This window comes from Lontra canadensis, unplaced genomic scaffold (assembly GCF_010015895.1).
Source record: "Lontra canadensis isolate GAN:19392208 unplaced genomic scaffold, GSC_riverotter_1.0 scaffold49, whole genome shotgun sequence".
In the NCBI taxonomy this organism is placed as follows: domain Eukaryota; kingdom Metazoa; phylum Chordata; class Mammalia; order Carnivora; family Mustelidae; genus Lontra; species Lontra canadensis.
Genome location: NW_022631043.1, coordinates 5,999,593 through 6,012,716, shown reverse-complemented (window position 1 = coordinate 6,012,716; position 13,124 = coordinate 5,999,593). Strand labels below are relative to the sequence as shown.

The window sequence follows — 13,124 nt, the reverse complement described above, 5'->3', positions numbered from 1 at the left end:
GTTGGAAGAAAAATCTTAATAAGCAAAGCTGAATAAAAACAGAATTAAAGCTTTGTAACCCCCTTTCTCAACGTTGTCAGCCCATTAACCCATGTGACTTCTATCTGCCATATGAATTTTACATAAGAGATTTTATCCATTCTTCTGAGTTTATAGAAGCTCAACCCCAGAGGCAACACTCAAAGTTCCTGACTAAAGCTCTGGTTCCAACTGTCTGTTAAGCCACACTCTTTGGAAAGCCAATGCATCTTAACCACTCCGCAGGACTGTGGCCATAGGGAATATGGACGTCATCGGGGGTCCTCCAGTGAGGTTTGGACAGATGGGCCTTACTCACCCCCAGACTCAGTGGCAGAGGGAAGGGTGGCCGACCTGTGAGGCCCTAGCATTAGGCAGATTCTTTTTTTTTCCAGCTTTACTAATGGATGATCGACCAACCAAAATTGCATATATTTAGGTCACACGATTTGTTTTTTTAAGGTGCATGACAAGATGGCTTAATGCACATATACACTGTGAAATGCTCACTACAATGGACAGGAGAACCCTCTTTCTCTTTTGGTGAGAACACTCATGGTCTACTCAGTCAGCAACTCCAAGTATACGCTACAGTACCGTGAACTGTAATTCCCAGGCTGCGCGTTAGAGCCCCGGAACCTACCCAGCTCAGAGTCTGTACCTCTTGACTATCACCTCCCCATTCGCCCAACTCCCGGGCAACCATCGTTCTACCCTTTGGTTCTGTGAATTCACCTATTTTAGATTTGACACATATGTGAGATCATACAGTATGAGTCTTTCTGCGTCTAGCTTATTTCACTTAGGATAACGTCTTCCGGATTCATCCATGCTGCCAACAGCAGGCTTTCCTCCTTTGTTAGGGCTGAATAACATTCCTGTGAGAGAGAGAGGGAGATCTGGATCCACGCATCTATGGACACTTGGGATATCTACTGTAAACGAATCTGCGATGAACACGTGCAGATCTCTCTCCGCCTTGCTGACTTCAGTTCCTCTGGATACATTTCCAGAAGTGAGATTGCTGGATCACGTGGTAATTCTATCTACTTTCTTGAGGAACCTCCATCCTGTTCTCCATAGTGGTCGCAGCAGTTGGCATTCCCACCAACAGGGCACAAGGGTCCCTTTTCTCTACATCCTCGCCAACCCTGGTTATCTCGTCCTGCTGAGGACAGCCGTTCCCACCACACGCGAGCTGAGCGCTCCCTGCGGTTGGGACTTGCAGGTCCCTGACGGTTAGAGACACTGAGCACCTTTTCACGCACCTGCTGTCGTCTGTACGCCTCCTTCGGGAACACGTCTGTTCAGCTCTCCGGCCTGTTTTTAATCAGGCCACTGGGGAGATTCGTAACGCCTCACTGACCCCCCACCCCCAAAGCAAAGACACTCGAATGGGCACCATCGGTTGAGATGCGATTACGTGGCACTCCCCACCTCAGACCTGCTTTCCCGAAGCGGGGAGACGACAGATGCGGCCCCGAGGCCCGTGCCAGGACTGAAGCGCTGCGGGCCCGGCGCAGCCGGCTGCGGGTGAGGAGACACGACGACGCCCGCTTCTCCTTGTACGACGGCCGCCGCCAGGCTCACCGGGGCTGGGTTTCCTCGGCTTCAGCTCACGCCGCTCCCAGTAACCAGCAGAGCTTCGCCTAACTCCAACAACTTAATCCTCAGTCAGGTGTATTTCTCTGCGCTCCCTCGGAACGGCCAGAGGGACTCATGAACCAAACCTTGTCTGTCTGGAGTCGCTCCTCGCTAAGGACGTCGGACAGAGGATCAATAACGCGGCTGCTGGGAAGCGCCAGTCTGAATCCGCCCAGGAATGAGCACTCGGTCACCCGTGCGGCTGACGGGTCCTGCCACGGAACAGACCATCCTTCTGCGCAGGGGCCTGGCGGGGGTCCCTCGCTATATAAGAACGGTTTTGTGGGGGCTTTTTGGAACTGCCACGTGCAGCTACGCTTCGTCTACTCCGTATTCTCTTGGTCTACGGGGACCTCATTACAGCGCCTCGGCGGCGTCTCGAGGCCAGCCGCCCTCCGCGCAGGGGCCGTCCAGCGGGACACATCTGGACGCGGCGGACAAGACGGATCTCAGTCCGCACGCTGCCTGCGGACCCGGAGGAGTCTGTGCGGATCAAAGGTTTACACGCTCATTCAGGAACGCTGCGCCTCGGGTTGTGTATCCTTACACATTCATCACGCATATTAGAAGAGCTCCCCTTTACTGTCTTCCGGGCTGGGCGTCATCTGGTGCCACAGGCACATCGCGCCTGTGACAGGCACATTCATCTTCATTTGTCAGGTACGCACGGGGAGGCTCAGAGAAGTCACGTGCTGTGCTTCTGGGAACACAGCGCGCGGGTCCCAGAGCCGGGTGAGAGCCACACTCGTCTGAGGACAAGCTCGTGCTCCGTACACTGTGGGAGGCTACCCCTCCTCTCATGCACTCCCTCCTTCCTTCACGCGTTCCCTCCTCCTCCTACAGCCAGGCGCTGGAGAAGCTCCCACAGGGGCCGGGTGCGGTGCGCTCACACACACACTCCTATCTGAACGGGCCTAGAGCTGGACAAGGACTAACTGTGGGAAACGGGAGCGCTCTGGGCTTCAGGGCCCACCAAACACAAACCTAGTGTCAAAGTACGTGTGAGCAAATCACCACCATCGCCACCAACGGGCACGTCCGTGGCCGTGGCCTCCCCCCCCCTCGGGAACCCCAAGGCCCCTTACCATCTCCGCTTTTGCTTGGGTTGGTGGGTTCAGGTGTACTCAGAGGTCTGAGGGGAATGATGATTTCATCGACATTAACCCCTTCTTCTGTGTGCTTCTCAGAAACGTGGGACAGTAGCTCTGACTGGTTGGGTGAGAAAAGGTTACAACATTTGCACATGAAGATGGCTGTGTTTTCTGTAAGGAAAAAAAAAAGCAAACTATGTTATTTCAACCTAACAAAAACAATGATTGCTTCCAATCACCGAAGAAAAATACTGAAGGCTGCCCTTCTGAGCTGTGGCCAGCCTCCAACAGACTGTCCCTCTCGTGGACACCTCCAGACCAGGCAGCTCACTTCTAACTTCAGGTGGCCCCAGTCGCCAGAAAATTCATTCTTCAGTCCTCCTGGCTAGTGTCTAATATGGGCAAACCCTGACCTCCCCGCCCGCGTTACCCAAATATACCCAACATCCCAGATTCCAGCATTGACATGGCAAGGTAAAAAGAGGAAAAAAAAAAAAAAAAAAGTAGGAAACTGCAAAACCAAAATCCAACCTTCAAATGAGTGAACCTCACTGACAGCAATTAAGTGCTCTAGCTAGGCTCTCTCAAATTAGGTACAAGGAAAAATTGATCAAAACAGCATTTCTCAAGAGCCAAGACACCTTTCACTGGCTGGCATACGGACTAAAAACAAGAAGAATGGGAATCTGTTGATTTTTTTTTAAGCCACTTAATTCCTATTTGAAAGCATTACCACCATTCACAAATATTTACTAACAGTCCATTACTTTCATCCCATTATACTAGGCAGGAAGATGTAATGGGAAAAAGCTCCTTTCTGAGTCTCAGATAATTGTCGGTACATAGAGGAATATTAAATTCAGGATCAAAAAACTAATTAAAAGCTAGCTCTTTTTTTTAACAGCGCAGAGGAGAACCGGATGATGGAAGGGACACTGGCTTTGAAGCCCGACAAACCCAGACTACATTTCCAACCCTGCCCCTAGAAGCTGTAAAGCGCAGTGATCTTCAGGAGGTAGTAATACCCCCGGGCTCCCGGAATGCGCTAGGAGAGGCCACTCACCTGCCCGCTGGGAAGTGGGAACACCGTAGACCACAGCCCTGACTCAGTCCAGCTCTCCACCTACCACGTACCCTCGCCCACCTCACCGGCATGCTGGACAGCTGGGGATCTACACTCACACTCCCTGCTTCCCCCCACCCTTACCAGCCTCACGGGGACTCAACCCTGCCCGGCAGTCACACAAGGTCTCCGGGCCACCTGCTCTCTCTGGAGGCTGGACAGACACATGGCAATCCTGCAGGAGCTCTAGGCCATCTGCTCTCCGCGGACGGTGGACAAATGCTTCTTACCGCTGCACTCCCACCTCCCAGCCTCACACTGGGCTGCTGACCTTGCTTCCTATGCCCCACGAGCCATGCAACGACAGCCCCCACGAGCCTCCTCCCCCACACCTGCCCACCCACCCGCATCCTTCCCCACCCGCCCCGCCTTGCTCCTGTTGCTATGACGGTTGGCACCTGCAGTGCCACGGAAGGTGTGTGTGTTGTGGGAGGTGGGGCAGGGGTCTGTGGGGGCAGGCCACCCCAGCGCGCGCAACATTTTTGTCACTGATACTGTTTAGTACCAGTGGCTCAGGGACATGAAAAAGCAAAAAAGCAGGCCAACATTTAAATGTCGTTACTGTTTTAAAATTCTCTAAAGACAACACAACCCTTGTGCCTACACCTGGGAAGACCGAACCCACAGCCCACCCTGGAAGGCCACTGGATACGTGGGACCTGCGTGCTTGGAACCCCAACCCCTCCCTCCAGTGACAGTGTTCCAGAAACTTCTGCTTCTCTCTCCAGACCACCAATTCTTCCCCTCTGCCACTTGCTGCATGCTTATCTTTCCTGTCTTAAAACAAAAATCTTTCTTGATCTCCACTCCCCTGCTCTCCCCCACCCCATTTTTCTCTTCCTTTTTGCTGCAAAACTCTCTGACCAGAGAGAAAGGCAGTGGGCCAGCCTGACGCTGCCCCAGTGAGGACAGAGCCCTTTGAGGCACTGAGGCCGCAGAACCAGGTCTCCCTCTGGACCCAAAGGAAGGCCTCCTCCGCGGACATGCAGGCGGAGTAACGACCCACGAGAGTTCCTCCCTACCAAACAACACCAGAAACAGAAATTTAACAAAGCAGTACATTGCTTCATCAATGAAAATCTCTCATGAATACTGCCAATCGATATTTTATTTTTCTCCAAGAAATGCTTTATTCCTAAGGAACCCTTCCCGTTCAAACACGAAGAGATTACAGAAACAATTCTTGTCTTTATATGAGGCCATGTTGTTTTTGACGTGCTTCCTGCTGACCCTACAACGACTCCACGATTTAGGCAAAACAGGGTTTGTAAAGCCCCTCCACGGGCAAGGAAACGGAGCCTGAAAGAGGAGAGCAGCTCGCCCGAGTCACGGCCGGCAGGGAGCAGGGAGCAGACTCTCGGGCACCTGCTTCCGACAGGAGCTGAGTGTGGCTACACACTGGCGCGGAGCTCCTTCAGGTTGGGCTAAAACGCCCACCGTGGTGGCCCACAGCGTCTGAATGACAAGCCCCGCCAAGAGCACAGCCCCCGCATCAGCCATCAGTTTCCTTTGTGCTCCTTCCAGCGTGTACTGGGCAGTGGCCATGAGTGGACCCCCCAGAGGCCCCCGTCACAGACAAAGCTCGGGCGTGCAGCCCTGGCTGCGTGGCGACAGGGACACGGCACACCCCAGCCACACTGAACGGTTTCTACAAAGCTACTTCCCAACAGACTCTACATGGTACCGACTTCTGTGATGCTCTTGGGAGAAAGGGAATCCAGTGACATTTAACAGAGCAGAACTTCCAGTGACCGCAGCATAAGTGTGAGGCTCAGGGACAGGCACACCAGTCCCTGTCTGGAGACCAGATTAATGAGACGGACGTCTGCATCTACGCATGACAAAGCACGGGAGGCCACTGTAAGTCAGGCAGCTGTTACCTGGCTATTCCACACCCCCTGAAGGCCGGGGTAGTACCTGGCCTTGGCCCACGCGCTTCCCATGCCCGTAGCTCGTTGGGTAGGCAGATGGAGACTAGACCCGGAGCTCCCAGGGGCGGGCATTAAGATAAAGACATGTGTGACCCAGGAGGACCATCACTTCACCGAGGGTGGGGGCAGCCGTGAGCCTGTGGGACCCAGGAGGCGGAGAGACTGGCCTCCCCCCCGGCCCCGGCCATGCGGCCAGGGAAGCAGTCAAGGTGGAATGCAGACCTACCAGACCCAGGCCCCCGGTCTCCGAGGTGCCACGTGGCCCTTCCCAGGTCAGCACTGGTAAGGGACACAGCCACGTAACTGCCAACAGGACCACACAACTACTCCCCCTGAGCTATGCCAGTGGGTGGGTGGTCTCTGTGTTGCCACCTGCCATGCAATCTTAGCTTTCTATGTTTTTTTCCCAGATTTTATTTTTAAGTAATCTCTACACCCAATGGGGCTCAAACTTACAACCCTGAGACCAAGAGTCACAGCGCTCCCACAACTGAGCCAGCCAGTCCCCCGATGCAATCTGGTATGTTTAAGGGCAGCTGGTTCTGGAAGTCGAGACAGAATACACAGTGTTCCCCCTTGAACATCATCTGTGACTGTCCCCAGACCGCCGACCGGGAGGTAACCCGGGCACTCTCTGGAGATGCCCATAAAGCAGGGTGTGAACAGCAAAATGCCAGAACAGGCAAACAAAGTGTCAGCTCAGGCTGCCTCCCCCAAATATTAGGAATTGTTATTCCACCAAAATAACAACAAAGGAGCTCTTTTCATTTTTTATAGGGGACTAATATGGAAAAATGTATCTTATACCCTGAAATATAATCATAATTATGTTGTCAGCTAATTCTGATAAAGATGCTATAATTTGGATACATTTTTAGGTCCAATTACTGTGCACTCATCCTCAACAAAAGGATTCAAAGAGAAAACCACATGTTCAATACAAGGAAAATCACAGAAGTTTGGAGTTTGAGTGTTCCATTTCTATGAACTATTTGCCAGTTTTCAACAGTTACTCTGTACTATTCAAGAGGATAATCTTAAAATAACTGCATAAACAAGTCCTCATTTCTGAACTCTGATTTGCAAATACTCCTGGCCAGGAAGAACTACATCCTGCCCATGACCTCTGACTTCCACCTGCTCACTACCGCCCTGCCGGGAGACCCAGAGATGGCGGAGCCTCAACTCCCTGAAGAAGGTCATGAAGGGGCTCGTAGGTCCTGGGAGATTGGTTAGGGCCCTTTGCCACTGGGAAGGGTCACTGGGGGCCAACAGGTCCTAGCCCTTCCTCTGTCAGCGGGCAGCACATGTGTCAGCTGAAGCTGGCCTGCTCCTGAGGGACCCCTCGCCCCCCAAAAAAGTCCCAGGCCCTTGGGTAAACAGGCAAAGAGGGTCGACTCAGCTTTGAGTGGATGCCACGCGCTCCACCCAGCTCACAGGATGGCCTGGCCCCAGCACACAAGCAAGGGCAGCCTTTCCCTTCTGTTGTTCTTTCTAAGTCCACCTCCTCTGGGAGGTCAAGGTGGGATAACCAGAGCAAGGCAGGATGCAGGCATTCCGGGTCTCCTGGCCCTATTAACAGAGCTGCTTCTTGTGACTGTTATCACTGATGACAAAAGTTACCGTAAGAATACATGCTCATCGTAAAACAGCTAAGTAACACGAAACCCCACAGAATAGAGACAGCCCCCTTATCATCCCCTCTAGAACAAGGGCATCACTGACCACTTTGGTGTGTATCCCTCTAGACCTTTTGCTGGGAGACAGGGAGACTGAGAAACCTCGTGTGCACCCACCCTTTCCCTCCCCTTGGGGGTCCCCCATGCCCTGGCCCCTCCACACCCCCTTCCCTGGGGTCCTCCTCCCAACACTGAGTTCAGCACATGAGCTGCCCTACAACAGCCAAAGCCCCCCCGCCAACCCTGCCGGCAAAGGCCAAGCCGGAAGCCAGGACTTCCACCCGACCCCGTGGTTAATGAAGCCCCCTTCCTACTCCCTGCTGGGCCGGGGTCAGAGGTGACCCAGTACAGAGTCAGGACTTTCTGTACCTCCTTACCACAGTGATGGAGGCACTCCTGCCCCTCCTAGTCAGAGCTAACATCACAGGGGCCGCAATGGGGAGCCTGAAGCCCATCCTGCCCAGCAGTGCTGGGGCACACCTTCTCCACGGCGTCCCTAGAGGCCGAGAAGGGAGCCTGGACTTCTACCCTCCCTGGCAGTGACAAGGCCATACCCCACTTCTCCACCAGGGCAGGGTCAGAAGAGTCTGCTAAAACAGAAGATTTAAATAAGATCCAGACTCTCATAACATAACACCAAAAATGCCCAGGGTTCAATCAAAACTCATTCCTCGTAATTTTTCAAGAATCAGGAAAATCTCAAGTTGAATGACAAGAAACACTCAAGACACCCACACGAGATGATACAGATATCAGAATTATTTGACAAAGATTTTAAGGCAGCTATCACAGAAACAGTTTAATGAGCAAGTATGAACACACTTGGAACAAATGCAAAGGCACAATGTCTTCAACAAAAGAAGAGAAAATACAAGGAAAAAACAAACGGGAATCTGAGAAACGAAAAATGCAATCACAAAAACTCAACGGATGGGCTCAAAACAGAATGGAAAAGACAGAGGAAAGAATCCGTGACCTTGAGGATAGAACAAGAAATAGCACACAATCTCAACAGCAGGGAAAACAGACAGAAAAAACTGAACAGAGTCTCAAGGACGTGTGGGACCATAACAAAAGATCTAACGTGCACGTCATCAGTGTCCCAGGACAGGAGAAAGACAGAGGGGCTGGAAAGTATTCAAAGAAATAATGGCTGAAGATTTCCCAAATCTGGCACAAGACCCAAACCCACATTCTGGAAGGTTAGCAAACCCCTACCAGGATGAACCCAATGATACCTGTGCCAAGGCCCACTGTCAACAAATATATGAAAACTAGAGCCAAGAGAGAACCGGGAAAACAAGCTCCTGTGTGAGAAGCAGTTCGAGTGACAGCAGATTTCCCATCAGACACGATGGAGCCACGAGGAAGTGGCATTTTGTTCAAGAGCAGCAAGGAAGCAACTGTCCCCCTAGATCTCTGCATCCAGCACAAAGAGTCTTCAGAAATAAAGGGGGGGGGGGTGCCTGGGTGGCTCAGTGGGTTAAGCCTCTGCCTTCAGCTCCAGTCATGATCCCGGGTTCCTGGGATTGAGCCCCAAGTTGGGCTCTCTGCTCAGTGGGGGGCCTGCTTCCCCTCTCTCTCTGCCTGCCTCTCTGCCTACTTGTGATCTCTGTCTGTCAAATAAACAGAATCTTAAAAAAAAAAAAAAAAAAAAAAGAGAAAGAAAGAAAGAAAGGGGGGGACCAAGACATCCCCAGAGGATGGAAAACTACAAAATCTTGTTGCCCAGAAGACTTAATCTCAAAGAACAGCTAAAGGAAGTTCTCTAAATAGAAAGGAAATGATACAACAATGAATCTTGGGACATCAAAAAAGGGAAAAGTACAAAGGAAAATGTAAAACTATGAGTAAATACATCCGATTTTCCTTTTCCTTTTAGTTTTCTAAATTATTTTGACAGCTGAAGCAAAAAGAGTAAGTCTGTCTGATGCGGTCCTCAATGTCTACGGAAGAAACGTTTACAACTGTGTTATAAACAGAGGCTAAAGGGGGTGTAAAGGGTAATGTTCCTTCCTCACTCAAACTGGCAAAACGTCCACAAACGGTTCTGCATCTTGACCGCGGGGGCGGCTACCTGAATCCACATACGTGATAAAAACGGACAAAACTCGGCACGCACATCGTCCATACCGCATCGATCTCTTGCTTTGGACGTTGCACAACAGTTAGGTGAGATGTAACCACTGGGTCAGGACGATGAAAACGGTCTGGAGATGCACGGTGCCGATGGCTCCCAACACAGTAAATGGGCTCAATGCAACTAAAAATGGTCCCCATCTGATCCCAGACGCCCTACTGGGAACGAAGGAACATGGCGCGGGGAAGGGTGGAGTGAGGCGGCGCTGCAGACAGTAGGGGTCAGTCCCGGTCCCCACGCCCACTGCTGGGTGATGGTGGAGCGATGAGGGCTCTGAAAGGCCAGCACCCCAGGTCTCTATCAAGCAAGTCCCACACCACATGCGCTCATCCCCTGCAGAGACCCGCCCAATGCCATCCACCCCCCGCTTAGCGATGCTCTGCTGGGGACACAGTAGGCACTCAAGAAGTAAATGTTAGATGAAGTGAGGACTAGAAACACGCTTAAACATTTATCAATACCCACAAGAAGACAAAATGCTACATTACTAGACTATTGGATTACTCTATTTTAAAGCTTTAGTTTAGAAAACTGTCCTCCTTCCTCTCCTTGATTAGTATAAATCACCCCTCTGCTCTGTAACCATTTTTACGTGGACTGATTAACTTTGAAGAGAGTGCAATAGCCAAAGCTCCGATCCCATTAAATTATCTATCTCGTGAGAAGACTAGGCTGGCAAATTCTTTCAGAATTTTTGTTTTCTTGTTTTTCACTTGCCCTTAAGTTATTAAATTCATAAGAGCTGGCAGCTTCCCAATGGGAGTGGAAATATTTTAACAACATACAGCCAGATCGCTGTCATATCCAATGTAATGAGAAAAGTCTCATTGTGCAGCTTAGTGCAACTTAAAATACCTTTCTCGTTCATCTTCAGGAAGAGGGGCCTGGGTTAGGACAAACCATTATTTTCCAATTAGCTGATCTGACAGAGCCTTCACCAGCTGTGGATCCGCCACACACAGCATCATCACCACGATTCCTGAGCACCTGCTGTCACCAAAACGCAGGGAATCCAAAGAGGAGTAAGTAGAAGAGCAGGAAGCTCCGGTCAACCACACCCTCGCAGGGCGGGGGCTCCACACCAGGCTCACACTGGACGCCCTGGCTCTTCACAACAATCTAAGAAAGAGGTTTATTATTGTATTCCGTCAAATCTAAGACAACAGCTATTATAAGAGGCACGGATATTTTACATACCGTTCAAAAAGATAAAAACACTGCCAAATGAGACAGAGTGGTTTCTTATCACACGGATTGCAGGATACCTCCTGATTTAGAGACACTACAGTGTGAGTCTCTGAATCAGCGAGACTGGGTGACACTTCCAGATTCCCACAGAAGCACAGCTCAGTTCTGGGGTTGGGGAGGGTGGGTGGGCACCCGGGAAAGCCTGACTCCCAACCTTGCTCTTATCCCAGAAGGCCCCACTTCCCCTCCTGGCACCCCCAACACACACTGGGGCTGGGGGCCCCACATTCAGGCTTACTTCCATGACATACTTGAAACCCTGCTTTCCAGAAAGAGAAGGCAGATGTTTCCTGAGTACCAGGCACTTTCACACTCCATCACGTTTAATCCTAACAAGAGGGCTGATGCTAACATGTAAGACACCTCCTCGAGGAAGGGAAACGCACCCCTTCCTCAAGACACTAGCTCCCCCTGTCAGAAACTGGTCACAATATCCTGATTTTCTTGGAACAAGACACTCTATTACCATTTGCAAAAAACTGTCATAAGGAATATACAAAGCTATGAAGTGAAAGAGTTCCCTTAGATGTGCTGCCCTGAAGCAGTGTACAACCTGCACAGCTGTACAAAGAGGCCCTGTTACGTAAGTCAGCCACATAGATACTGCTATCCCATGTTACAGATGAGGATGCTATAGCTTGTACAAGACAATCAAATTCAGGCCTGCATGGTTCCAAAGCTACTTGGTCAGCGCTTCAGAAACTTACAAACTGGGAAGGATCACAGGCTGTGTGCACATGTGTGTGATCATGTGTGTACACAAGAACATACTAACCACATGCCACAGGAGAGCACGTGGAGAACACAGAAATCCCATGGCTGAGGCAACTGGGGAAGATTGCTCAGGAGAGGGAAGTGGACCTGGCCCAGGAGATGGTGGGACAGCAGGAGGCCAAAGGGAGCTTCCACAAAAGAGGAGCAGAGGTCAGCCAGCCAGTGGGGGCAGAACCCAACCCTTGAAAAGCCTTGAGAGTAACAAGGGGGAGAACAAATTCAAGGCAGGGAGGCACACGGGGATGCCTCTGGGAGGTGGGCAGCTACCTCTGGTCCTCGGAAAACCCACCATGGAAGCCTGCCACACAAATCAAGTCTATGGGTTAGATGGGCCCTGAGGGCTTCTGAGTTGGAACTCTGGAGAAAAGGTTTTCCATCTGGGTGACTGGGGCCTACTGTTTGCCTGCAAGGGAAAGCCAGGGAGCGGGTCTGAAGACACAGAGTGCAGGCTCCAGGCTCACACCATCCGGCCCCAACACTCAGCAGCACGGACTGGCTTGGGGGGAGGGGGGATTAGGAAGACCAGGTCTTTCTCCTTCACAGACTCGGGGTTCTTCAAATCTTCCACAGTCTGATTACATGTGTAATCCAAGAAAGAAGGGAGATTTTTAAACCCCCCTCAAACGGATATTAGAAATAAAGGGAGAGTAAATGAGAAAATAAGGTCTCCCCTTGGGGAAGGAAGACACTGACTGATCCCAGGCAGCTTGGTTCAAACACTGGCCAGAAGAAGGGAGGCCACAGTTGCAGACACTGAGCAGGAGACACAAACTCCGGACACAGGACAAACGTTTCCTGTGTCTGATGATGTTTTGGTGTTTTTCTTGGAGGCAGCGTTTAGACATCTGACTGGGCGGACGAGGGTGGCTGGGGGTCATTATGCCTCATGCCTCTCTGCCGTTCTCTAGTGAAATGTTAGCCTGACAAATAACAGTGCATCGTGTTCAGGGGTGCCCGGGTGGCTCAGTTGGTTAAGCGTCCAACTCCTGCTTTCTCTCAGCTCAGGTCACGATCTCAGGGTCGTGGGATCGAGCCCCGCGCCAGGCTCTATGATCAGTGCTGAGTCCGCTTGAGATTCTCTCTCTGACCCTCCCCCTGGCTCATGTGCATCCTCTCTCTCTAAAATAAATCAATCAATAAAATCTTGAAAAAAAAAAAGTGCATAGTATTCAGCTGACCAAAAAAGAAGAAAGGTGGGGGGGAGAGGAAATTGGTTTAACCAGTAGAGCAAGATAGATTCAGACTTAGAATTGATAAGGAAAAAGCATCCTTGACACAGAAGAGCTATGCCCACCACAACGACACGCCTGGTGGGTGCGGAGAGCCAAGGCATGAAGTGCCAGATTCCAAAACTACAAATGGGTGGGCCAGGTGCACAGAGGGTCCTGATTCAGGGGAGGCCGGACAGGACAAGGCCCCGGAACTCCCACAGCTGGATGCTCTGGGAACGTTCCTACATGTCCGCCAAGAGCAGAG

General features: G+C 51.2%; 1 protein-coding gene across 1 annotated transcript in view; it reads right to left on the bottom strand.

Annotated features, from left to right (window-relative positions):
• Nucleotides 1-13,124, bottom strand: part of ZFAT (zinc finger and AT-hook domain containing) — a 180,439-nt gene that overhangs the window by 147,391 nt on the left and 19,924 nt on the right. Inside the window, exon 2 of the mRNA XM_032873487.1 lies at nucleotides 2,748-2,924. Coding sequence (XP_032729378.1) covers nucleotides 2,748-2,924 — 177 coding nt within the window. The remainder of the gene's footprint in view (nucleotides 1-2,747; nucleotides 2,925-13,124) is intronic.